This window comes from Miscanthus floridulus, chromosome 2 (assembly GCF_019320115.1).
Source record: "Miscanthus floridulus cultivar M001 chromosome 2, ASM1932011v1, whole genome shotgun sequence".
NCBI lineage: Eukaryota > Viridiplantae > Streptophyta > Magnoliopsida > Poales > Poaceae > Miscanthus > Miscanthus floridulus.
The window spans coordinates 53676876-53702139 of record NC_089581.1 but is presented as its reverse complement, the minus strand read 5'-3'; the positions used below and the strand labels follow the sequence as shown (position 1 = coordinate 53702139).

The 25264-nt window shown below is 43.0% G+C and overlaps 3 protein-coding genes across 6 annotated transcripts; 2 read left to right on the top strand and 1 right to left on the bottom strand.

Annotated features, from left to right (window-relative positions):
- Nucleotides 1–838: 838 nt before the first annotated feature.
- On the top strand, nucleotides 839–10956 carry LOC136536551 (putative disease resistance protein RGA3). Its single transcript, XM_066528806.1, has 3 exons — nucleotides 839–1902; nucleotides 7866–9688; nucleotides 10736–10956. Exons 1-3 carry the CDS (start codon nucleotides 839–841, stop codon nucleotides 10954–10956), a joined length of 3108 nt encoding a protein of 1035 aa, XP_066384903.1.
- Nucleotides 10957–15260: 4304 nt separating this feature from the next.
- Nucleotides 15261–20739, top strand: LOC136524174 (uncharacterized). Of its 4 annotated transcripts, none has more exons than XM_066517646.1 (3): nucleotides 15261–16140; nucleotides 16242–16311; nucleotides 20464–20739. In XM_066517646.1, exons 1-2 carry the CDS (start codon nucleotides 15428–15430, stop codon nucleotides 16252–16254), a joined length of 726 nt encoding a protein of 241 aa, XP_066373743.1. In that variant the 5' UTR covers nucleotides 15261–15427; the 3' UTR covers nucleotides 16255–16311; nucleotides 20464–20739. The 4 variants fall into 4 exon arrangements, with proteins under 4 accessions (XP_066373743.1, XP_066373738.1, XP_066373732.1 ...); XM_066517641.1 differs by having other exon boundaries at nucleotides 20458–20739; XM_066517635.1 differs by having other exon boundaries at nucleotides 20413–20739.
- An 848-nt stretch (nucleotides 20740–21587) lies between these two features.
- Nucleotides 21588–24674, bottom strand: LOC136538807 (vesicle-associated protein 1-2-like). The gene is made up of 9 exons (XM_066530763.1): nucleotides 24534–24674; nucleotides 24342–24412; nucleotides 24132–24213; nucleotides 23896–24011; nucleotides 23620–23817; nucleotides 23457–23525; nucleotides 23310–23351; nucleotides 22643–22720; nucleotides 21588–21935 (listed from the first exon to the last, which is right to left on the bottom strand). The coding sequence occupies exons 1-9, from the start codon at nucleotides 24586–24588 to the stop codon at nucleotides 21876–21878; spliced, it is 771 nt and encodes a 256-aa protein (XP_066386860.1). The 5' UTR covers nucleotides 24589–24674; the 3' UTR covers nucleotides 21588–21875.
- Between the last annotated feature and the right edge of the window lie 590 nt (nucleotides 24675–25264).

The window sequence follows — 25264 nt, the reverse complement described above, 5'->3', positions numbered from 1 at the left end:
GGCAGCACCGAAGAAAACTAAGGTCTCATGAAGGATCAACATATTAAGTAGACCTATTTAATTTTCCCCAGCCTTGTCAAGAATATGGCTCATAGCATGTCTGTGTATGTATACAGTAGAAGTTTAAAAAAAAGTAGGAGTCAAGGAATCATTCTAAAATGAAAGAAACCATTAGCTAACATAAGAAATATTTCAGCAATTGGCATGATGTGAAAGAAACCATTAGCTAACATAAGAGAAGAGAAGAGTGCTGGATCAAACGATTACTGCCACGAACATTTGTGCAGTCATTGTCGCACTGGTTAGCTGCTCTGTTTTAACACCACCACGAAAGCACAGATGATGTTGGAGTGGGAATATTTTGCAGATTCTGTGACTTCTTTTTACAGGGTGCCTCATGATCTGTGACATCCTTTTACCTAGGTACACTGTTCTACGTGCATAATAAAAGTAATGTAAAAAAATCTATGAGCCGTGAAGTTTAATGTCTAAGAAAACATAGAATAAAACTTTCTATTGAGAATGTGTGTTTCATTTCATTCTATGGCAGTCTTGGAAACAAAGCCATGAAACTGACCACTGAGACTGGCCTAATAACAAGAAACATGGTGGGCCTTTGTTTTGAGTTGGTTAGTAGAGTACGTTTTAAATTGCAGTGGACCTTGACAAGTTCCAAGTCTTCTACTGGTGGTTTGAGTTTTCTTCAAAGTTTCTTATTTATGAGAGGTCCCTAGCTATCCATGCATGTGAAGGCATTTTCTCTTGTACCGAGAGCGTTCTTCCATAGCACACCACGTGAGAGCATTATACCTTAGTAACTCAATCCTCTCAAGTCCCAATGGTTGATGCTGTAATCTCAGCCTTTCTGCAAGTCCTTGTTCAGGCAATTGCTGATTTTGTGAAGAAGGAGTTGATGAAGTCCAACGGTCTTGAAAGAGAGAGGAACAATCTGATTTGTAATGTGCAAATGATACAAGCTGTTCTTAGAGGGGATGATAATATGCAGCTTTCTGATGTACAGAAATCGTGGTTTGGTAAGCTGAAAGATGTCAGCTATGATGCAGTTGAGGTATTGGATGAGTACCTCTATGAAGATCTACGACGTCAGGTGATCCATTTGCACCGTGTTCGTAACAGCAGTCTAATTTCTCATATGAGTGCTAGGCGTAATATATTTGAACATGATATGACGAAGAAGTTTGCTGATATTGTTAAGAATATTGATAGTTTAGAGAAGATGCGCTTGACCTACCAAGTGGAGATCCATGGCCAAACAGGTCAAAACTCTGAATGGAATAGACGCCGTCGGAGCAGCTCTCTTCCTCCAACCCCAGTTCATGGTAGACAGAATGAAAAGGAGAAGATTATCCAGATGCTTTTTCGACCTGTCCTGAATTCCAACGTTGAAGTACTGTCAATACTGGGGGAGGCTTATATTGGGAAGACAACCGTTGCTCAGGTAGTCATCAATGACGAGTGTGTATCAAGCTACTTTGAGCCGAGGCCGTGGGTTCATGTGTCAAGTGAGTTCAACGTAGAAAGGATCACTGCAGACATCGTAGAATCAATAGAAGGCCGTTCCTTTTGTTCCAACAACCTGGACAACCTCCAGAGGCATCTTAAAAAGCTTCTGCGAGAAAGAAGGTTTCTTCTTGTCCTGGATGACTATAGGAGGAGTAGCTTTCCTGACTGGGAACTGCTCCAACGTCCATTTCTGAGTGGCGCTGCAGGAAGCAAGATCATAGTGACAACAAGCAGCAGTGCAGTTGCTACAAGTCTTGGTACCTCTGATTCCTGTTACCAGTTGAATGGTCTACCACAAGAGGACTGCTGGTCATTGTTCCGCCAATATGCAGGCATAGAGTTTGAAGCATCTAATTTTGGAGATTTCTTAAACAATAGGTACATGTTTACTTACTAGTTGCAGGTTTTAAGTTTAGCTAAATTTATAGAAAAAAAAACATCTATATTTAAGACACGAAATTAGTATCATTAGATACATCATGAATATATTATTTTCATTATGTACTTATTTTGTATCATAGATGTGAGGCTTTTACCTGTGTACCCTTAAAAAAGATGACACACTCCTGCGTACCCCTCAAAAGTTGGTCGTCACCTACGTGCCCTCGCTCGAACTTTTCTTTTCCCTCATGCCATTCCGTCGGCATTTGCTCCTAACGGTGAGTAACGGCTCTGGAGAATGACTCATTTGCCCTTGCTTGTATGGGCGTCTGAACTTTTTCGTTTCCCCTGTGCCATTGCCTGCTTGTATGGGCGTCTGAACTTTTTCGTTTCCCCTGTGCCATTGCCAGGCCAATTGGCTTTGGCGGCAGAGACGCCGCTGTTGGCGCCAAAGGACAGGGATTTGGCGCCAAAGAGCCTGCCCTTCTCCTCCTATATATTGGCGCCAAAGGCTAGGGAGTTGCCACTCTCTTGAGCCCTCTCTCTTTGACAGCCATGTCACAAGGTAGCAGCAGCTATGGTGGTGCGCCAAGGCGGCGTGTGCTTTGCCCAAACTGCAATGTGCTCGCCAATCGCTTCATCTCGATGACCAGGGCCAACCCCAACCGGGCCTTTCACAAGTGCCCTTATTTCGCGGTTTGTGCTTCTCTCTTTGGTCAACATTGTTTGTCTTTCCCTCTTTGCTCAGTCTCTATGTTGGATTTCAGATTGGAGGATGTCAGTACTATCAGTGGGAGGATGAGATGGGGGAGACAGCTACACCAATCCAAGCAGTTCCACTGCAGGCAGTGGCAGCACCTGGTGGTTTTCCCATAGCTCCTCCTCTGGCCATCTTGCAGGAAGGTTCCCAAGCAGCTGTAGTTGAAGGCCATGCACCAATGGACAAGAGGGTGCAGCAGCAGCTTAGGAGGATTGAAAAACTTGTGTATTTGTGCTTGGTGCTTGCTTTGTATGCTATTTTCAAGAAGTAGGCTGCTGTTGTGTGTGTGTGAGAGAGTTTTCATGGATGTATGGATCAATCAATGCATGAATGAATAGATGAATGAATGAATGCTTCTCATGGTTCATAACAACATTAAGACAAAGAAACTAACAGTTCACTCATCCATCACATAACTGGTAGCATAAAGTGTTTCATCACCAACAGCATATGGTGTTTGATCACATCACTTACAGTTTACACATAGAAACTAAATTACTAGAGTTAGTTAACATCACTAACATGAACCATCAATTCAGACAAGGTTTTTCATGACAGCCCCAAAAGAACATCAAAGTACCAAAAGATCATGCGTCAGGGCCAAAAAAAGAACATCACTAGAGTTTCTTACTGCAGCTTCTTTGGTGTCAACTTCTTCTTCACTGCTCCCTTATTTCTTCTTGGTGTGCATTGTGGATCCACAGGCTGGGTGTCCACTGTAATGGAGTCCTCATTGAAAGGAACCAGATGCACAGATAAGAGTGGGACTGGATCATTTGAACCAGTTCCAGACCTGACAGTCAACATTATGCATTAGATTTCCACCTGGTTGAAATGAAAAGGATGAGGCAAAGAACAGGTACCTTGTAGACACACTAGTAGGAGCTGAGGTTGAACTAGTGGTGGCTGGTGCTGCACCCTTGTGTTTCTGTGAGGAGGTTGAAGAAGAGGATGACTTCCTCTTCCTTTTGTTATGGATGGCATTTGCCACTGCCTCATTGAATGGGAACTGCATCTGGGATGGCTGGGCCACCACAAGACTCCTCTCTGTGTTGCTTGCTGCAGCCTTCTTCAACCTCTTCTTTGGTGTGCCCCTACAAAGGGAAATAGATTAGCTTCTGTGTATGCAAAGCTATGTACATGCAATCTTTCTATATGCATAGGACAACAGATTACCTTGCTGCCTCCATTGCAGCTATGTCTTCTGGGTTCCCATTCTTACAAGTGTACCAGTGATGGCCCAACTGATGACAGATGGGGCATTCATGTTTCTTTGACTTCCTCTGGCTGCTGCCTCCCTCAAGTGCAGATTTCATCCTATTCTTTCTCCTACCTCCACCTGTGGACTTTAGAAGAGGAGGGTTCAAGAAAAAGCCTGGTTCTGCCTCTGGCCACATGCTCTTGTCAGGTATGCTAGGGATGGAGCCATCATATGCAACTCTGAAATTGTTGACAGAGAAGTACTCATCCACATAGTCTTCAAGCTTTGCGCCAGGAATTGAGGTAATGTATGCAATGGCATGCTTGCATGGGATTCCTGACCCCTGCCAAACCCTACAAGAACAGGTCCTGTCTGCTAGGTTGACCACAAACCTGAACCCAGTTCCTTGCAGACCTTTAGCACACAGCTCTGCCACACCTTCAGGTGAGGCTGTGATGACATCTATGTCCAAGTTGTAAGTGTCTTCCCTAAGCCTCTGCATGATATGGGGCATAATTTTGCCATTCAGCTTAGCAGCTACCCTCTTCCTATGGTTCCACTTGATCAAAAGCATCTGTCTTATAGTGTCCAGCAAGTCATCCAGGTGCTTACACTTTTCTGGTTTGACCCAGTTGTTGAAGGACTCAGCCAAATTGTTTGTCACATAGTCAACCTTTGACAGTGTGGTGTACTGGCTCCTGGTCCAAAGCTTCTTGTGATTCTCTTGCAAGTACTTCATTGCTTCTGGTTTGGCTGCAGCCATTGCTTCATAATGCTTCTTAAACATGTATGGGCTCCATGAATATGAGGAAGCCCATAAGTGATCATCAAACACTCTACCACTATACCTCTTCTTGAAATTCTGTACTAAGTGATACATACATTCTCTATGTTCAGTTGTTGGAAAAACTTGACTGACTCCATTCATTACTGCCTGCCCACAGTCTGTATGGAATGTCATGCCTTCTGGAGTGCCTATTGTCTCCTTCAATCTCTCCATGAACCAGATCCAATTTTCATTGGTTTCAGAGTCAATCACACCAATAGCAACTGGATACATCCAGTTGTGGGCATCTACTGCACATGCAACACACAACTGTCCCCTAAATCTCCCTGTCAAAAAGGTACTATCTACTGCAAGATATGGTCTACATCCCCTAAGAAATCCATCAACACATGCTTTCAGAGCAAAAAATAGCCTGTTAAACCTGACCTTATTATTGATGGTGTGATGATCAATGACAAGAACTGAACCAGGACTAGATTGTTCTAACTGGGCCTTAAACCTAAACAAATTGTGGAAACTCTTGCCCCAAGGCCCATAAAGTTGATCCATTGCAAGGTATTTACCTTTGTACACTTTCCTGTAGCTGATCTGAACCTTGTACAGAACCTTCAGCCTCCTTTGCAGCTCTTTTGCACCAACATTTCCATCCTCTTTCAACCAATCAATTACCTTGCTGCACACCCAAAACTGACTAAGTCCAACACATGATCCTTGTCTCCTAGTGCTCTGGCAGCCATTTCCATGCTCATGTGGGTTCACCTTCACCTGGAAAAAAGTTGAAAAGAAACACATGTTAGCAGCTAGGTACATGCAAGGAAAATAGGTAGCAGTCAATACCACAAATTGAACTAACACATCACCTGAATGCCATGTCCATCAGCTGAAGTTGAGGCATGCAGTCTCCACGGGCATCCCTCATTCCTCAGAGAACAGTGCACCGTATACCTCCCTGTATCACTCTTGTCAATTTCATAGTTGAACTCATGTTTAACAGCATGACTAGCTAAAGCAATCTTAAAAGAAGCCATATCTGGGTAGATAGTTCCCACTGTCATAGGAGGGTCATCTTTGTCATATTCAACATCAGGAAATTGCTCAGGCTCCCTATCAGCAACTTCCTCATCAGAGGATTCATCTATTTCTACTTCCTCATCTTCCTCGTCACTGGTTTCATCATCAGAACCTGACTCAGCACACTCCTCATCCCTATCAGCAACTTCCTCATCAGAGGATTCATCTATTTCTTCTTCCCTTTCTTTGCTCCCCCCTTGGCTCTGAGAACTGGTAGGAGGAGGTGAAGGGTTGTTGGGACCAAGATCAATATACAAGCCTTCATCATCAATCCCCATATGCTCATTCATTGGATTTGGGTTAGCTAGGAACTCAAGTTGGCTTGGTTTGGGTGGCTGAGACATAGATGGCTGGCTTGGTTCTGCTATGCTTGGAGAAACAATTGAAGGAGTGAATGGGGGCTCAGCAGATTTCCTTGGGCTACCAGACTCCCAATCAGGAAGCATAGGCTGAGTACCAGGACTATGATATGCAACAGTCAACAAGCATGTTCTGGTTGCCCTATTTTTTTCAAACATTGCTAGCATCTCTTGGTCATTGCGCACAGGTATGTGAACTTTACTATGCATGCACCAGTAAAACAATGTGGCTACATCACCATAGCTAGGAGGATACTTGTCAACCAAATCTTCCATAAGGCAAGTTAACAAAGTTCTGTCTGCATCCACCACTTCATTCACAGAAAACCACTTTGCACGACAATTGGGAGCAACAATCCGCATTTCTAGGTTGTAACTACTGTTTGGGTCCATCCTACAGATGAACAAGGAGCACGTAATCAATAAACCCTAAACACGATTCGGTAGCGCAATACACTAATGCAATCAACATCAATACAAGGAGGGGCGAAGTCAAGGAGGGAGGAGGAGCGGTACTCACCCTTCCCGGAACCAATCCGGCCTCTCGCCGGGTCCGTTCCACGGCATGCCTGCTTCGCCCGACCGTCTTGCTCCACGGGGCTAGGATTTCGAGGGCGGGCCGCCAACACCGACTGCCGCCGTCTCCAGATCCGCCGCCGCTAGGGTTCGCCGCCGCTAGGGTTCGCCGCCGCGTCCTCCCGCGCTCGGGTGAGAGAGTGAGGAACGAGAATGGGGAGAGACTGAGAGAGAGGCTCGGGTGAGACTGAAGGAGATGGCAGCCCAATATGTCAGTGACCCAGAGGGCAAGGATGGTATTTTTCTAGTCCGGTCCCACATGTCAGAGCCGCCAAACGGTCAAGACCTAACAGAATGCCGACGGAATGGCGTGAGGGAAAAGAAAAGTTCGAGCGAGGGCATACAGGTGACGACCAACTTTTGAGGGGTACGCAGAAGTGTGTCATCTTTTTTAAGGGTACACAGGTAAAAGCCTCCATAGATGTTACCCTTTTCTATAAAGTTGATCTTAAAGATAGTTTAACTTAGGTTGTGTTCTAGTAATTGATTAATTTTGGAACGGAGAGAGTAATTAAGAAAATAAGTTAGGTACTTGAGAGGAGTGGTACTTATCTAATTATTATGAATCAAGGATAAAAAAAGAGATGGTTTGTTGTAAATAGGGGTAACTTAGTAATTGTCCATAGGGCCATTCACTTATTCTCTCTGTCCTAAAATTTTAGTTTAGTTAGATACACCATGAAATATATTTTCATAGTGTACTTGTTTGGTGTCATATATGTTGGAATTGTTTTATAAAGTTGGTTAAATTTTAAAAAATAACTTAAGACAACTCTATAATTGATTTAGTTTGGACAAAGTACATTTTAAGGCCATGTTTGGATACAAAGTACTTTTAGAGTTTTAGAAAAATACAAAGGTTTTGTGAAATACTTTGGTTTAGAATGTCATGTTTGAATGCAACAAACTTTATGGTTTTGAAAACCACAGTATTTCTAAAACTGTAGTCTTTTTGAAGTTTTATAAACTCCACTATTAACCTTTTTCTAAATTATGGTTTTGAACATCTACGGGTTTTAAACTATAATTTCTTGATACTATGGTTCTTAAATACTACAACATCCAAACAGGGCCTGAACCTTCAACACGTCGGTTCGATTTAACTAGTAGTTGTACTTTTCGATCAATGTCTGCTATATGTCCTCAAACGCTTTCTATATTCCAATGTACAGTAATGCCTGACTTGTGTAAATGGCTGTTTTGCAGATTCAAGGACGAAGTTATACGGAAGTGCAAGGGTCTACCTTTCATAGCAGTAAGTTTAGGACACAGACTGCGGCAAGAGAAAGACAGGAGCAAGTGGGAAGCTATTGTGCGAGAGAACTGGGATTCCAATTCCATTGACTGCATGAGATCCCATGGAATAGATTATGCACAGTTAGATTCACATCTTAAGCCGTGTTTCGCATACTGCTCCATTTTTCCACAAAATTTTCAGTTTGAGGAGGAATGGCTTATCCAGCATTGGATGGCTCAGGACTTCATCCAATGCCAACCTGACACTACAGATATGATGGCCATTGGGAACGACTACTTCAGATCTTTTGTTGAACAGTCATTTTTCCAGCGAGTGCATGTTGGCCATACCAGGGAACGAGACCGTTATACCATGTCACAAAAGATGCAAGAGCTCGCTTTTCATGTCTCAGCTGGAGGATGTTACATCTTGGATAAGCCTGGCAATCCTCCAAATAAGGCCCGGCATTTAACAGTACAACTAGACAAGCTTGCGAACCAGAATGTACTGTTTGATGCAATCTCCCAATGCACGTCTTTGCATACACTTGTAGTTGTTGGTGGCTCGGGGAACTATCAACTTAGTATCCCAAAGGACATACTGGGAAAAACACTTAAAAGGCTTCGAGTTTTAGATGTCAGCAATTTTGGCCTAAGTAAGCTACCTAAATCAATTGGAGATCTGATACACCTTCGATGTCTTCAGCTCCGAGGCACCAAGATAAGAAAGCTGCCCAAATCAATCTGCTATCTCTACAACCTTCAAACCCTGGGCCTCAGAAATTGCTATCATCTTGAAAAGTTGCCAACTGATATAAAGTGTCTTCGCAAGCTAAGGCATATTGACCTACATCTGGATAACCCCGAGTCTGGCTCTTCCTGCCATATCTGCAGCTTGAAGCATATGCCTGATGGTATAGGCACACTGATTGATCTTCAAACACTTTCAAGGTTCGTGATAAGCAAGAGCATCACTCGCCACAGCAACATTCACGAGCTATCTGAATTGAACAATCTCCGTGGGGAACTTCTGATTTCAAATCTGCATCTTGTTAAGGATGCACAAGAAGCTGAAAAGGCGGGTTTAGCTTCCAAGCGATTCCTACAGAAGATAGAGCTTAAATGGAGGGGCCACAGCAAACAGGCTGATCAAATTGCAGTGAACCTAAAACCAGCTAGCACCATCACTGAACTTACCATTTCAGGCTACTGCGGTATGACATGTCCTAGCTGGCTCGATTCTGTAGACTGCATGCGTGATCTAGTCACTGTACGGCTTCATGATTTTAAGAGCTGCAGTGTTCTTCCTTCCCTGGGACTTCTACCACGGCTTAAAAATCTCTACCTGACAAGCTGGGATCAATTGGCCTCTATAAACTATGATTATGGGTCTTTTGTCAGTTTCCTATCTTTGGAGAAGTTTCATTTGGAGGGGATGCGCAGCTTGCAGCAATGGGATTGGAATGATCTATGTACGTTCGCCCCTCATCTGAGTGAGCTTGTTGTCAAGAATTGCCCTCAACTTCGTGAGCTTCCAGGGTGCATTCAGAACCTCCGAGACTTGGAAGACATGGAAATTGTTGGCTGTGGGCAGCTCGCTCGCCTCCCACATATGAATGGCCTTACTTCACTCCAAAGACTGGAGATTTCAGACTGCAATTCGATTTGCTCCCTGCCAAGCATTGGCTTGCCTAGGTCACTGCAGGTCTTGAGCATAAACAATTGTCATCAGCTTAGCCAGTCTTGCAAGAATCTGAGAAGCACCGTCCCTTCAGTGTGGATCGACGGAAATCGTATTTACTAGGAGAACGATATAAGAATGGGAGACGGATAATACCTGAGTCTGGCTGGATGAGTGTACCATGATATTGATATACAGGGCTCAAGTAAGATTTAGCTAGGATTCTGGAGTTCCAGAAAAGTAAGACTCTGTAGGTTCTACTAGAGTTTGGGGTTTAAACTTTTTTTTTTTTGATCGGCTTTGGGGTTTAAACTTTTAAGTGAGCCTCTTTGTGCTCCACCATCTGCTGATATGTTCGTGGAGTAAAATCTTGTAACGTCTTTCTCTGTAACTGTATGCCCGCTTTATGCTTGTACACCTAAGTTCAAGAGGAAGAAAACTCTTTACAGAAAAAAGGAAGAAGAAAGCTAGAGTCTGAGTAGTTTTTAGCCACTTGAGGCTTAGAGTCAGGTTGGTTCAGCTACGAGTTCTGTAAAAACTGTTGTAAGTTGTGAACTATGTAAAAATTATAGTGAGTATGTGCAGTGCCGGCCCTGCAAGGGTGCACGGGTTGTGATGGCCTAGGGCCCACGGGAGGGGGGGGGGGGGGGGGGGGGGCGGCAGCCTAGGACCCCACGTATACAGGCCCTCAATACTGTAGGCCCTTTATCCTTTAGGTATACTACGTGTAACGCGTCTACGCGAACGCTCGTCCGACGCCCTAGACCCTATGCGAACGGCCAAACGTCCGCGCCGCCGAAGGGTGAATGCGAATCGCCGACACCGCGCGTGCGGCACAGGCACTGTGGCTCCCGTCTAGCTGTCCCGTGGTTGTCCGGTACAACGCTGCCGGGTAGGCCGTAGGCGGGTACGGGACGCAGACGACGGCAAGGCGACGATCTAGGTATTTTTTCCTTGATCGTTTTTTAATCTAAATTAATTACTTCGTACTTCTAGTACTCCGTACTCATATAGTCGTGTTTTTCTTTTAATTTAGGTGTTAGAAACTTAGAATGTTACCTAAGAATTATTTGTCAGGGGTCTCCGAAAAGAAAACAGAAAAGAGTAGAAGATCAATTTATTGAATCTCAAAAAGGTGCTATACATAAGTTTTTTTCAGCTTCAAGCAGTGTTGTGCCTGATGATAATCCTATAGATGCACTTGATATTGAAGAACAAAGGCAGCAACAGCAACAAGTTAATGATAATTTAAGTGAACAAGTTGATGACATTGATGATGCTACAGAGAATGAAAATTTACGGCCTTCCTCTCAACCTGAAAATTCAATTGATGATGTGCAAGAAGCTTCTATTCATGATGTCTTTGATCCTAGAACTTGAGGAAATCTTGATAATGGCCCCATTCGCTGGTCTGAAACTTGGCTGAAACTGGCTGAAACACTGTTCCGGCTGAATTGTTGTGAGAGAAAAACACTGTTCCGGCTGAAAAAAGAAGTTGAACAAGCCGAATATGGGATCAGCCGAACAGGGCCAATAAGGGTAGAGATATATTGATTGAAAAGGTGCCGGTGAAGCTTCTATGCAAGAAGCTTCTATTCATGATGTCCCATGATTGACAGTTAAGTCATGGTCTAATACACGCTGGGGAAGCCAAATAAAAAGTGTTCAAGCTATCAGATTCTAAACTCCTCATATAAGATCAGCTTTATTAGCGCTAGAGAAGGTTTCAACCGATGACCCAATGACAGTCAGTGAATGTCAATCTTTGGTGAGTGCACTAGAGAATTTTGAATTTTTAGTTGGTTTGGTTATTTGGCACGATATTTTATTCTCTATAAATAAGGTGAGCAAGAAGTTGCAATCTAAAATTATGAGTATAGATGATACTCTCAAATATATTGAAGGTGTCATATCATATTTTAAGAAGTATAGAGATGAAGGTTTCACTTCTAGTATGGATATAGCAAAAAAAAAACATTGCATCTGAAATAGATATAGAGCCAAAATTTCGTACCAAATGTTAAGGAAAGAGAATGAAATATTTTGATGAACAAGATGACCAAGATGAGGAAATACAATGGTCTGCTGTGGACTCATTTAGAGTAGAGTACTTCGTTATGATTGATGCTGCAATTGCTTTATTGACTAGTAGATTTGAGCAGATGAAAAAATTTGATAACGTTTTTGGGTTCTTGTTCAACTCAAAAAATTTAAAATCTTTGGATGAAACTGATCTTTGGCTGCGCTGCAAGAATTTTGTGGAAATATTTTCTCAGGATAACTCATCCGATGTTGAGATCAATGATTTTTTTCAGAATTAAAGGTGCTACAAGTGACTTTGCTAGATTCTTTGATGTCAGCGCTTGAGATTCTGGAGTTTGTTATAGCTGCAGATTGCTATCCAAATATTTCAATTGCCTATCGAATCCTCTTAACTGTACCTGTGACTGTAGCTTCAGCTAAAAGAAGTTTCTCAAAATTGAAGTCGTTGAAGAACTATTTGAGATCAACTATGTCACAAGAAGGTTAAATGGATTGGCTATGTGCACCATCGAAAGGGATATCTTGGACACTATTGATCTCAATACCGTCCTTGATGATTTTGCATCAAGAAACGCCCGAAGAACCATATTTTTATGAGAATCAATGGATATTATGGAGTTCTATTCTTCCTTAAGGTAATCGTATTAGTTTTAGTGTACATTGTTCCTCGATAATCATCAAACATGTTAAATTAAAAATATATCACTGGATTTATTTTCGCTTTGCAAAAAAAATAGCGCTTATATATATTATAAGATTTATATATAGTCTAGAGGAGCCGTCGCGACGAGTTCGCCAGAGGACCCTCGAAGTCTTAGGACCGGCACTGAGTATGTGCCGTAAAAAATCTGTAAGTTGTTTGGTTGAAACAACCATGAAACCTATCATATCTGTTTATCTCCCTTAAATAGCTGTGAAACATCTCTATTTTCACACATATGGAAAAGCTGAAATTAGGGTCTAAGGTACTGAAAAAGTTATACTATGCAACAACAGCAATTTATGAAAAACAGTTTCAGGTTCCACCCGTTTAATTGGTGTTCTATTTTTTTTTTTGGCAGCAGAAGCACTTTCTAGAATGTGAACCAAGCACAACCTTAGTTCCAGCGATGCAGTTCGTCTTCGGTTTTCAGTTGTTATTCATTTCTAGGAGACGAATTTGAGCGCGGGATTGAGCACATATGAAACAGTGAGTTTGATTGTGTCATGTCAAACAGTGAGTATATGAAACAGGCATGCATGAGCACGACGAGTTCATCAGGTGGACACGCCATGATTACACGCGAACCCATATGCTGACAGTTGCCTTCTTGTGTTGTGCCATGGCCGGTACTAATCTAGCCATCTCTAATGCATTATTCCCGTAAGTTCATGGGATCCAAGGATATATATTTTTTTTGGTAGAACTTCTACACAGGCTCCGGCTCCGGTTTTGCAAGAAGCCATATCAGTAAAGACGATTTTACTCTAAAACTAATCAGGAGCCAGACCCCATTTGAACTAGAAGCCAAAGTCATAGTTTTTAGTTTCTATTGGTTCCTCTTGAAAAATGCTATCTAAAGTTGTTTTGCCAAATGTTTTTTTATAAAGTCCCTTAGCCCCATTAGAGAGTTGTTTCACAGTAGAGCCATTTTGGTCGGAATGGGAGTCTAGCGAAAGTTCGTTTAGTAGAGCTGTGTACCCAGATTCTCTAGTTTCAGCTTCATCTCATGATTCTTTGGTGGTGTGATTTTGATAGCATGTTTAATAGAGTTACTTTTGCTCCTGATTCTCTGTGATAATGATTCTTCGAGAGAGGTTATTCTGTGGTCCAAAAGTGATTCTCTTGGTTTCCTAAGGTAAACTATATGTGCTGTCCCTGAGTGAGAAGTGAATAAAAGAGGCTATTTTTTTTAGCTTCCAACCTCTTAGTTCAATTCAGTTAACCACTTCACAGAATCTACACAAACTTCTTCCTTGTAAAGTATTATAGATATATGCTCATGCGTTGCACGGGGCAATAAATTTTTACCCCATATACGACGACACACGTGGCTTGCGGATTAGACGAGAATATTAAGAAATCATCAAATCTAATTAAATTAAAAACATAAGGTCCATTTCATGATCATTGTATTCTATATTGTGTAGATATAGTTTGTAGAAACCTAACAAAATTGGTTTCATATTTATTATTATGCATTTGCGTTGCAACAGGAAGAAAATAATACCCTGACCAATTTAGTGTGGAAAGTATTCACAAATCTCGGATATTCAGCTGTACTCAACTACAGCTCATCAGTACAGTTTAGCATTAAGCAATGAAAAGGGACAGTGTCAAGGAGGACAACAGCTTCTTGCAAAAATTTTCACATTTTCACTGAACTTGGTAGTGCTTTTATGTCCCCCAACAAACCAATAAAAATGTGGACTGATAAGAACAGCCAGAGGATTTAAGACGCTTTCATGGAATTTGTAATAATTAAATTAATCTAAAGTTTGCTAAGTGCATACATAGGAGTAGTTCATTTATCAGAGGGTGCTTGCTACATTCCTCCAGCAAAGAGGGAAAGGAGAAAACGGCACAGATCTGAAATCTCAGTGCCACAAACCTGTCTTTTTTTACCTTGCACAAATCAGAACTTGCACAAACCTTAGATCTGATCAGGAGCTGCACAAATCAGACGAGAAATCGAAGAAAACAAAAGGAAAAGGAGCAACACTTGCTTGCGTACAAGGATTAATTGATAAATCACCGATGCAAAAAGCAAGAACATGGGAGATGTCGACCAGCATAAAGAAGAGGAAAGGGACTTGCGGCAGTCCATGCGGGGTGCTCCGAGGAGGCGGCCAAGGGGGATTGCGCGGGTGCCGTGCGCCACCGCTGCGTGGGGAGCGCAAGGCTTCAGGTATCAGCTAATGGCATTTTAGAAAGCTTATCTTTCCTTGTTGGGTTCCTGCTTGCGCCGCCTCTCTGGAGGTCTCGCACGCTCCAGGCTGCACGGTGGTTTGGGCGCCCACGGTGGCGAGCGACGGAGTTGGTTCGGCGGGAGTCGGCGACGCGAGTTGGCGAGTGGCGCTTGGGCAGAGCCGGGAGCGGCACGCGGCAACCCGTCCGAGTTCGCCTTGGTGTCAGCGACGTCGGCAAGCGCAGGGCAGAAGCCGGGCCCACATGTCGGCACGGACGGAAGAGACGGAGGGCGATTGAGAGGATTGAGAGGAGCGCGCACACGAAAACCGGGTTGGACGAAACCCCTCCGTATTTTTTTAGGTGTATAATAACTGACTCGGTAGAGCTGCTCTGGATTCCGCCTAGAAGCTACTGTACGAGCTCCCAGGTGATTCCACGTGATAATGGCCTACTCGCTCGCCTCATGATCCTACTATTTCAGTAAATAAATAATATTTTTTATTTAAGATGAATCATTGAACGGTACTTTTATGGTTTTTCTTTCTCAATAAATCAGCGATACTTTTATGTCTTTTTAAGGAGCGATAGCCAATTTATTCGGTTGACTGATTCGTATTATTACTAATTTATGTAAGAGAAAAATATTATTTTAAAAATTTTAACGATCAACGACAGTCAAAGAAATGGGCCGGTGATTTCAGAGAATATTGGGGAGAATCGACCTAAAGTTGCCCACGTCTCCACGACATCGGAGAGCTGGAATTGTCCACGTCTCCCGACCCCCTCCCCCTCCCCCTCCGTGGCGGAAAACAGAGAAAAACAGGGCAGAAAGCGCAAATCCCATCGTTTCCCCGTCTCTTCCAGCCTCCCACCGGCGGCGGCGGCGAGTAACTTGACCGCCGAATCCAGCAGGCAGCCATGGGAGGGCACGGCGGGCTGAATATTTTGCCGCAGAAGCGGTGGAACGTCTATAATTTCGACAACCGCGAGAAGGTGCAAAAAGATGAGGCCGCCGCCGCCCGGGAGGAACAGCTCCAGCGCGAGGCGGAACGCCGCCGTGAGTCCGACCTCCGCCTCACTGCGCTACGCCGTAACCGCGGCCTGGTCCAGGCGGAGTCGCCCGCCACTCCTCCACCTCACCCTGCCGGCCCCGCTGATCCGGTGGACGCCCTTCCTTCCCCGACCTCGGACGGAGACCACATCAACCTCTTCTCGGGTGGATCCGGCGTCGCCGCTGACTTTGCCGCGCTCGCCTCGGCCAGTGGTGGGAGGGGCGCTGCCCGGGAGCGGGAGCCCGACGCCGACCCTAATCCTAAGAAGCGGAAGAAGGAAGAGGAGGTGAGGGTTGTGGGGCCTGATGAGGAGAAGTACAGGCTGGGCTACGGTCTCGCTGGGAAGGGTGTGGCGGTGCCCTGGTACATGTCGAGCCCTGCAGCGGCAGCGGCCAAGGAGGGGAGGGGCAGAGATGCAGGGGAAGGTAACGGGGTGAAGAGGAGTGCAGGGAAGAAGAGCATCGAGGAGCTGAGGGAGGAGAGGAAGAAGAGGGAGGCCAAGGAGAAGGAGCGCGAGCGTGCCATCCTGGTTGCTGCGGGAAGGAAGGAGAGACAGGCGGATCGGGGGCGCCCGTCAAGGTAGCGTCATGGTGGAAGATTTGTTCTGATGATCTTAGTTTGCATTCTGGGCTTGTTTGTAGATGTATGATGGTTACTGTTTCTGTGTTCCTTCAATGCAGATGGGCACGGTGATGTAAGGATTTTCATGGTATAATGTCCAAGATTGCCAAGGATGTTTGTTGAATTAAGGTAAAGTATTGCAGTTCCTGATTAGTTGACATGAAACTAGTTTTGTTTTTGTGCATACTGAATGCTATTCTAATTTGAGTGACATAGATGGCTGATTGGTCATGACTGTCAACACGCTTTTGGTCGTTTTGATAGAACAATGAGTGTGTAAAGATGGGCTTGTGGCGTGTGTACTTCGGATTTTATACTGTTTAGTTTTTTTTTTCCCTTTTGCTTGCTGCTCTTACAACTCCTGAACATGTTGGATGATGTTTGTGAAAAGTTGTGTTTGTTTCCTCCTTTATATGTGCTGGTTTGCTCCAGTCATACTGACCTCATCCAATTTGTGTTGTGATAATTACAACGACGATAACAATAACATAGCCTTTCAGTCCCAAGCCAATTGGGATAGACTAGAGTTGAAACCCACCAAAAGCCCCAAGTCAAAGTTCAGGCACTTCAATAGCTGCTTTCCATGCACTCCTATTTAAACATAGATCTCTAGGTATATCACAAGCTTTCAAATATCTTTTTATTGCCTCCCCCCATATCAATTTCGGTCTTTCTCTACCTCCTCATATTATTAGCTTGGCTTAGGACTCCACAATGCACTGGTGCCTCTAGAGGTCTCCTTTGGACATGGCCAAACCATCTCAACTGATGTTGGACAAGCTTTTTTCAATTGGTGCTGCCTCTAGACGATCACGTATATCATCGTTCCGAACTCTGTCCATTCTTGTGTGACCACAAATCCATCGTAACATACGCATTTCTGCAACACTCAGTTGTTGAACATGTCGAATCTTTGTAGGTCAACATTCCGCTACATACAACATAGCCGGTCTAATCGCCGTTCTATAAAATTTGGCTTTTAGCTTTTGTGGTACCCTCTTGTTACATAGAATGCCAGAAGCTTGTCGTCCATTTGATCCACTCTGCTTTGATTCTATGGTTAACGTTCGCATCAATATCTCTATTTCTCTGTAGCATCGATTCCAGATACCGAAAGGTATCATTCTTAGGCACTACTTGACCATCTAAACTCATATTTCTCTCCTCCTGTGCAGCTCCACCAAAGTCGCATCTTATATATTCGGTTTTAGTTCTACTCAATCTAAAATCTTTAGACTCAAGGGTCTGCCGCCATAACTCTAGTTTCCTTTTTACTCCCGCCTGGCTTTCGTCCACTAACACTACATCATCAACGAACAACATACACTAAGGGGTATCTCCTTGTATGTTTCCTGGTAACCTCATCCATTACTAAGGCAAAGAGATATAGGCTTAAGGCTAACCCTTGATGAAGTCCAATTTTAATCGGGAAGTAATCTGTGTTACCATCATTTGTTTGAACACTAGTCAAAACATTGTTGTACATGTCCTTGATGAGGGTCACAGTACTTTGACTGGACTTTATGTTTCTCCTAAAGCCCACTACATAACATTTCTTGATATCTTGTCATAAGCCTTCTCTAAGTCAATGAAAACAATGTGGAGGTCCTTCTGCACTCTAAACTGCTCCATAACTTGTCTTATTAAGAAGATTGCTTCTGTGGTTGACCTTCCGGGCATGAAACCAAATTGGTTTATTGATATTTGCGTCGTTCCTCGCAGGCGCTGCTCGATGACTCTCTCTCATAACTTCATAGTGTGGTTCATCAACTTAATTCCCCGATAATTAGTATAACTTTGGATATCTCCCTTGTTCTTGTAGATTGGTACCAATATGCTTCTTCTCCACTCAGACATCTTGTTCGATCGAAAGATATTGTTGAACATCTTGGTTAGCCATACTATAGCTATATCTCCGAAACATCTCCATACCTTGATTGGGATACCATCAGGGCCCATCGCTTTGCCCCCTTTCATCCTTTTCAAGGCTTCTCTGACCTTCGATTATTGAATCCTCCACAAAAAGCGCCTGTTAGTGTCGTCAAACGAGTTGTCCAGCTGAACGGTGGTGCTCTCGTTCTCACCATTGAACAATTTATCAAAATACTCTTGTCATCTATGTCTGATCTCATCCTCCTTCACTAAGAGTTGCTTCCTCTTATCCTTTATGCACTTGACTTTGGTTGAAGTCCCTTGTCTTCCTATCACGAGCCCTAGCCATCCTATAAATGTCCTTCTCGGCTTCCTTCGTACTCAAATGTTGGTAAAGGTCCTCATAGGTCCACCCTTTTACCTCACTCACCGCTCGTTTTGCAGTCTTCTTTGTCACCTTATATTTCTCTATGTTGTCTTCACACCTGTCATGATATAAGCGCTTATAACACTTCTTCTTTTCCTTAATAGCCTTTTGCACATCTTCATTCCACCACCAAGTGTCTTTCGAGTCGAATCCGCTCCCTTTGGTCACTCCAAGCACCTCAGAAAGCAACCTTCCGAACGCATGTTGCCATCTTCTCCCACATGTTTGCATCGCCTTCATCCTTCCAAGGGCCCTCTTCAACGACCTCTTCCGTAAAGACCTTTGATGCCTCCCCTTCTAATTTCCAGCACTTCGTCCTAACAACCCTAGCTTGTTTGCTCCCACGAGCTTTGCACCAGAAAGTGGAAGTCAGCCACCACTAGCTTGCGTCGAGCGACCACACATTCTCCAGGTATCACCTTACAGTCTACGCATGTTTGTTTATCCCTCCTTGTAAGGACAAAGTCGATTTGACTAGAGTACTAGCCGCTACTAAAGGTTACTAAATGGGACTCTCTTACAAAAGAAAGTGTTAGCTATCATCAGATCAGAAGTTATGGCGAAGTCTAAGACTTCCTCTTCCTCCTAGGTTTCTACTACCATATCCGAAACCCCCATGAACCGCCTCGAAACCTGCACTTGATGTACCTACGTGGCCATTAAGATCACCAACTATAAAGAGGTTCTCGCTACTAGGGACAGCTCTAACCAAGCGATCTAAGTCTTCCCAGAAAAGCCTGCTTAGCACTCTCATCATGGCCTACTTGGGTGGCATATGCACTAATTACGTTTAAGATCATATCACTAATGACAAGTTTAACTAAGATGATCGTATCCCCTTGCCTTCTCACCTCAATCACACCATCCTTGAGGCTGTTATCAATCAAAACTCCTCCATTTTTATTTGAAGTTGTCCTTGTGTACCAGAGCTTGAAGACGGTATTGTTCATCCTCCTTCGCCTTCTGCCCCTTCCATTTAGTTTCTTGGACGCATAAGATATTTACACGCCTTCTAACCACTATGTCCACTAACTCTCTTAACTTACCCGTAAGGGACCCTACATTTCAGCTACCTAAACGGATCCTAGTTGGCTCGACTAGCTTCCTTACACTTCGCACCCGCCGAGGTAGGTGTGAAGACCCTTGCTCATTTTGCACCACACCCGGGCGCCGATGTGGCGCGCCACTAAGGATGCAATGACCCGATCCTTGCTCACTTGACACCGTGTCCAGATCGCGACACGGCGCGTCACGGGGGTGACGATCCAACCCTTGCTCATTTAACACCATACCTGGGTTCCGACATGACGCGTCGCTAAGAGGGTTACGCCCCAACATGATTCTTTTGGGTTTCATCTCCATAAAAGTGGCCAAGTTTTACATTGGCTCGTCGCGTCTAACACCACCGTCCTCCTTTTGTGTTGTGATAATTAACCCATAATATTCTATAAGTGTTAACTAGGAAGATGCTATAGGCTCCAGGTTCCAGAACTTCCAGAACACATTATTGGTTCATGTTATATTGCCGAAAAGTAGACATTGCTATTGATAGCTGATTGTGAACAGTTTTTTCCCCCTAATTGATAGCTAGAAATTTCTTTCTTGGGTTGGAATAGTTTGATTGTGTGTCTATGGTCAGAATAATTGAGTACTTATGCTTAAAACAAGATCTTCTAAGTACTGTTCCTTTGTGGTTGGGGCTAGAACTTTACTCGGCTTCCTTATGATGGTTTGCTTGCACTGAAGTTTTGAGAACTTTGCTTGTACTTGAAATGTCGGCTGGACAACACTCTATACATATATTCTAGTTGCTTGTTTTTTGAAAAAAAAAATTGCTTACTTTTGGAGAGAATGTTCCCCAGTTTATTCCTTGGAACAAAACATTCACGGAAGAATGGCTTATACTTGTGACTGATCTTTCCCTTCCACAGTATAAGTCATTGAACCGGGCATGGCCTGACTACCTTACCAACTAGATGCAGATGCATGTGGCCGCAAGAATTACACCGTTCAGTTGCCCAGGAAATGATACTTGTGAGCAGTCCAAGAGCATCTTGATCAGTAACAAGAAGATTGTATTCTTTGTTGGAAATCAATTTATTTGGATCTTCTTCTGTAAAATACTCCATGCCATGCACTGAGAATGCAATGAAGGCATGAAGCTTGCAGCACATGTAACACAGGCGTTGTTTGCTTGTAATTGTAAAGCTATTTACTTGGTTTGCCATCTTTTATGAAATTTCTTCAATGCCAGATAACTTCAACTTCCTGAGTACTGTTAGGAGCATCCTGAAACATCTCCCTGCAAAGTTGTATTGCATGCTACTGGCATGATTGTTGTTTTGTGCTTGGTTAGACAGTGACTAATGATGCAATCTGGCCACAGTCAAGGTCGAGACTGATGGTTAACTTATAGTTAACTGAGAAGTCTTCGTTAAGTGCTTAACCTACTAGGTGATTGCCGTTAGAACTGAAATTTTCTGCTGAAGGCTTGCTGCTATTTGAACCATCTGCTGAACATGGTTGTTAGTATGAGAACTGGAGTCAGAGAACTAGAAATAACCTTTGGACTAGCACATGATGCATGTGGCGCCAATAGTTTGATGTTTGTATGATGTTTAGGTGCCACGGACGGTTTATAATTAGCTCTCAAGAACAACCTCATCAATAGCAATAAGACTATTTTCATGTGTGTAATCTTCATCGTAGTTCCGAAACCTATACTGTCTAATGCACTAAGATTGTTGCGAGTTAGCAGCTCACGTATACAAATCTGGCTTGAAAAATTCTGAACTCTTTATCAATGTCAGATAGCTGCAACCTGTACTCTTATCAGTGTCAGATAGCTGCAACCTGTGGGGCGTTCGTTCTACGTGCATCCTAAGTATAATGTAAAAAGTGTGCAAGGAAGAACCAGCATCATGGTGAAGACTGAAGTGTCAAGACTGGAGCACTACGGATCACTCTGCCATGTGACACGGTTAACCTGTTTCATTTTTATTTAGACTAATTGGAGTGGGCCAGCATATATGGTATTATTCAGACTCATTTGTTAACAACGTGGTCACATTCAAAAGTGGACCCAATCCACAATTTTGGAGATAAATTTGTAGGGGATAGAAACAGAAATCAATCAACATAAGAACAATCACTTTTCCAGTGATTTAGTTGAAGTACACCATCTGGATCAAATTAGATGCTATTACCCCCTCTCCCGGTTCTGTCAATTTGATGGCTGCACTGTTGCACGGTTCTGTAGCATTGGCAGCTGGCTGATGAATGTAAGAATCACACGATATATCACCTTTTATTTACCATAGCGATTACCCGATTAGACTATGGAATTCTCATTTCTTTACAATGTAACCTAGAACAATGCCAAGGAGCCCAAATGCTAATAAAGAACCAACGAGAAGGTGCCTTGCTGTTTCCTGGCTTCGCACCTTACAAGTTCCTGCGTGTCACGGCCACAGAAGCAACCATCTTTGAGTGAGTTCAACAAAATTCATGGCGGTTACACATATCAGGAAATTCAGAAATTCCTACAACATTTCTTACACATGGACCAATTAAGGTGAAATGCTTATTTAAATTGTTGAGATGAAATCTGATCTAAAAATTTGGAAACTGTTAGCTCCTTAGCAGAGGATGTTGTTTGATTAACAAAAATCCACTGGAATCCATCCTTAAGATGAATTAGCCCCATTACAACATGAATATTCACAAGTTAATTAGATTCAAAGATTTTTTTAGATAGAACTCGATCCGTAATACCCCAATAAGTGTTCAGTGCACATCAAGTCCAATACTTAATCATCTAGAATGGTTCTTTGACTGTGTTCAAAGTCCAAATGTATGCTACTTTGGCCAGTAATAAAATATACATATTGATATATGGATGCCCGTCAATGAATTCCTTATTACCAAAGAAAAGTAACAGTTGTACACACTACTGTTGATTAATGTTTGTATACAGCTGCTTCTATGCAACCTGAAGCACCTTTAAAGGGACCTCCTAGGATTGGTTATATTAAGAGGTTGAACAAGTATTCTTATGTGATATTCATCTTCAGCTTAATCAAAAGGAGAAAATTATGGTCAGGTACATCAGCCTACTAATTAAGGTGCCAATGGTTCACATGATTTCAACCAAATACTCACCAATTCGACTTGAAGTTTTCTGTTTTGCTCAAGTGCAGAATTCTTTTCTTCAGTCAGCTTTGCAATTATAGCTGACAGCTGGAATGAGGAAAAGAAACAAGTGTACATTCACCTCAGAAACAACAATTACATGAGAAATGCTAAATGTATTACATTTACGTCAAGCAAGTAACTTATTCCTGGAAACAATCAATAGCCAAAGACTCAGAACACATTAAACTAAAAGATCATGTCACCAACTTCAGTTATATGATTTGTATCAAATTACAAGGATAGTGAACACAATGAAAATAAAATGTCGTTATGCTCACAACAAACAAACCTAATTATACTCAAACAAATTAGCCCGAGAACAACAGAAATATCGGTAAGTGGCAATGAAAAGTTTGCATGTAGATAGTCCAATATAAACAAAAAAAAAAATCTCAAAGGGCTGCGTATCATTATGTTATGGAAGAAAAAAGAGGGGAAAAGAACCCCAATATAAACGAACTGAAATAGAATTTCTAAACCAAAGTTCCAAAACCTGCTATTCCATTTCTAGGCAATAAAATTCGCAGACTCATGAATGAATGAAGGCATAGAACTAGAAAGGACCTAAATGAGCATTCGAAGCCGAATGGAAAAGCTGTTAATATTCCACAGTCTATGCAGAATACAAGCTTACCTGATGAGATTGTTCACCAGGTCCCGCATATGTTTTTGTTGCCTAGCATTTCACATGAGACATAGAAATACAACCGACATTTTAATACCCATGGGTCATGGCACAAGATATAAAATGTAGAACAAAGAATATGCATATATTACATACCATAGCAGGTCGTGCAGCCTTCAGGAACTCCTCACTCTTCACAATTCGACCAACAGGTGATCTGACCTCCTGAAAAGATATATGAAAATCGTCAATTATTTTTCTTAGAAACTTGCAAAAAAAAGGAAAGAAAAATAAGACACAGCACGCTTGCTATCCCCACCTCAGCTGATCTCAATGACACGGAGCCACTCGATAGCTCTGAAGTACTCCTCCCATTATCCACACTCCTCTGCATGGACACTAAAACTTTCTCTAAACCATCGTGCTCCTCTGCAATCTCTGATGGCGGTTCAGGTGGCATCACATAAGCAACCTTCAATTTCACCTCCTCGATCACATTACCCCCCTCTTTCACGAACTAAGAAGCAGGCACCAGATTACAAGTGTACCAAACTGATAGCCATAAACCAAAAGGAAAAATGTATCGTACTACTACCATTTGAGAGGTTATGTCCTTGGCTGACAAGCCATCACTGACGACCACGCTCTGCACCAAGAACTTGTCCTTGCACTGCAAATCCGGAGGCACCACCATCTGCGCCTGCATCGTGACTGCAGGAGCACAGAATGCTTAAAAAATCCAAAGTTTTCCACCAAAGTTGACAAAAGGAAAGGCTCCTAAACTGAACCGTTTCTTGAACTCTGGCTGGTCGAGTAACAGCAACACATTACCTACAACCGTGCAAGAGGATCGCGGCGGCACGACGCCATTGTTGGGCCGCACGCAGTACTTCCTGGGGTTTGTCGTCTTGATCTACTACCCACACAAATCACAAGGGCGCCAAGAAAGCATAAGAAAATCAAGAATTCTTCATGGAGCTATCCGCAATTTCACAACAAAATTCCTTAGGGTTTAGCATCGCAATTCAACAGGTGAACCACCTTAAAGGCGACGGTATGGTCAGTCCTGTTGGCGAGTCGCAGGGGGCAGGAGATCTGCTTGTCGAGCAAGACTGCATCCCAAGAAATCGCGAAAGAATCAGCTGAAAAATTCGGGGAAAGAACCCGGCAAGAATCTGAACGAGAGAAGGACGATGAGGGGATGCTAGGACCCGCTAGGAGCGGGGAGCTTACACGGAAACTGGAGCTCCGGAGGGTCGACATCGTGGAGGTCGCAGGAGGCGGCCATGGCAGCTGCCGCTGCTGTCACGGGAGGTGAGGAAAGAAACGGTAGGAAAGGTGGGCTTTGGAAGTCAGGCGCTGGGGCCGTTTTTTTCATTTGTTTTTGGCTGCAAAAATTTCTTGGAAGTTTTATGCTTATTATTATCTTTTTTTTAAAAAAAGATTCGTCTTAATAGAGAAGTTTCTGATCTGCACGGTGGACCCATTTGGCAGGCTGACCTCTGTTCCTATTTTTCAGAGTGGATTTTACAGAACCTTATCAAATTTTCAGAGTGAATTCCATAGAACCTTATTAAATAAGTACCAAAATTGAATTTTAGTGGTGTCAACGAGACTCGCTTCTCCATTTACACTATGATCCGAGAGTAAAAAAAATATGCTCCCTATTGCTTCTTCAATTACCACTAATCACTTCTCACATGTTCCCAGCCAAAATTACACAATCAAAGAATCAAGGAGTAAAGCTAAAAAAGTTAAAAAAAAAGTGGAGCTCAACCAACCTGTCCTCTAAGGCCTTCCGTAGTGTTGAGTGAAGCCAGAAATAAAATCGGATCCTACCATAGATTTTTGGCATCACTCCTGTTGAGCTGCAGTGGTGAGTATCACTTTTGTGACCCAACATATAAATCTCGAACAACTAAAAAGAAAAAAACTAAGACCACTGTTTCGTACCATAATCCCCC

Coding starts and splice junctions, on each gene's coding strand:
- LOC136536551 (XM_066528806.1), top strand. CDS start 839: ATGGTTGATGCTGTAATCTCAGCCTTTCTGCAAGTCCTTGTTCAGGCA. Junction 1,903..7,865: donor GGAGATTTCTTAAACAATAG/GTACATGTTTAC, acceptor GCTGTTTTGCAG/ATTCAAGGACGAAGTTATAC. Junction 9,689..10,735: donor AGTGTGGATCGACGGAAATC/GTATTTACTAGG, acceptor AGTTTTTTTCAG/CTTCAAGCAGTGTTGTGCCT.
- LOC136538807 (XM_066530763.1), bottom strand. CDS start 24,588: ATGGCCGCCTCCTGCGACCTCCACGATGTCGACCCTCCGGAGCTCCAG. Junction 24,413..24,533: donor TCCGGAGCTCCAGTTTCCGT/GTAAGCTCCCCG, acceptor CTTGGGATGCAG/TCTTGCTCGACAAGCAGATC. Junction 23,818..23,895: donor AGGACATAACCTCTCAAATG/GTAGTAGTACGA, acceptor CCTGCTTCTTAG/TTCGTGAAAGAGGGGGGTAA.
- LOC136524174 (XM_066517646.1), top strand. CDS start 15,428: ATGGGAGGGCACGGCGGGCTGAATATTTTGCCGCAGAAGCGGTGGAAC.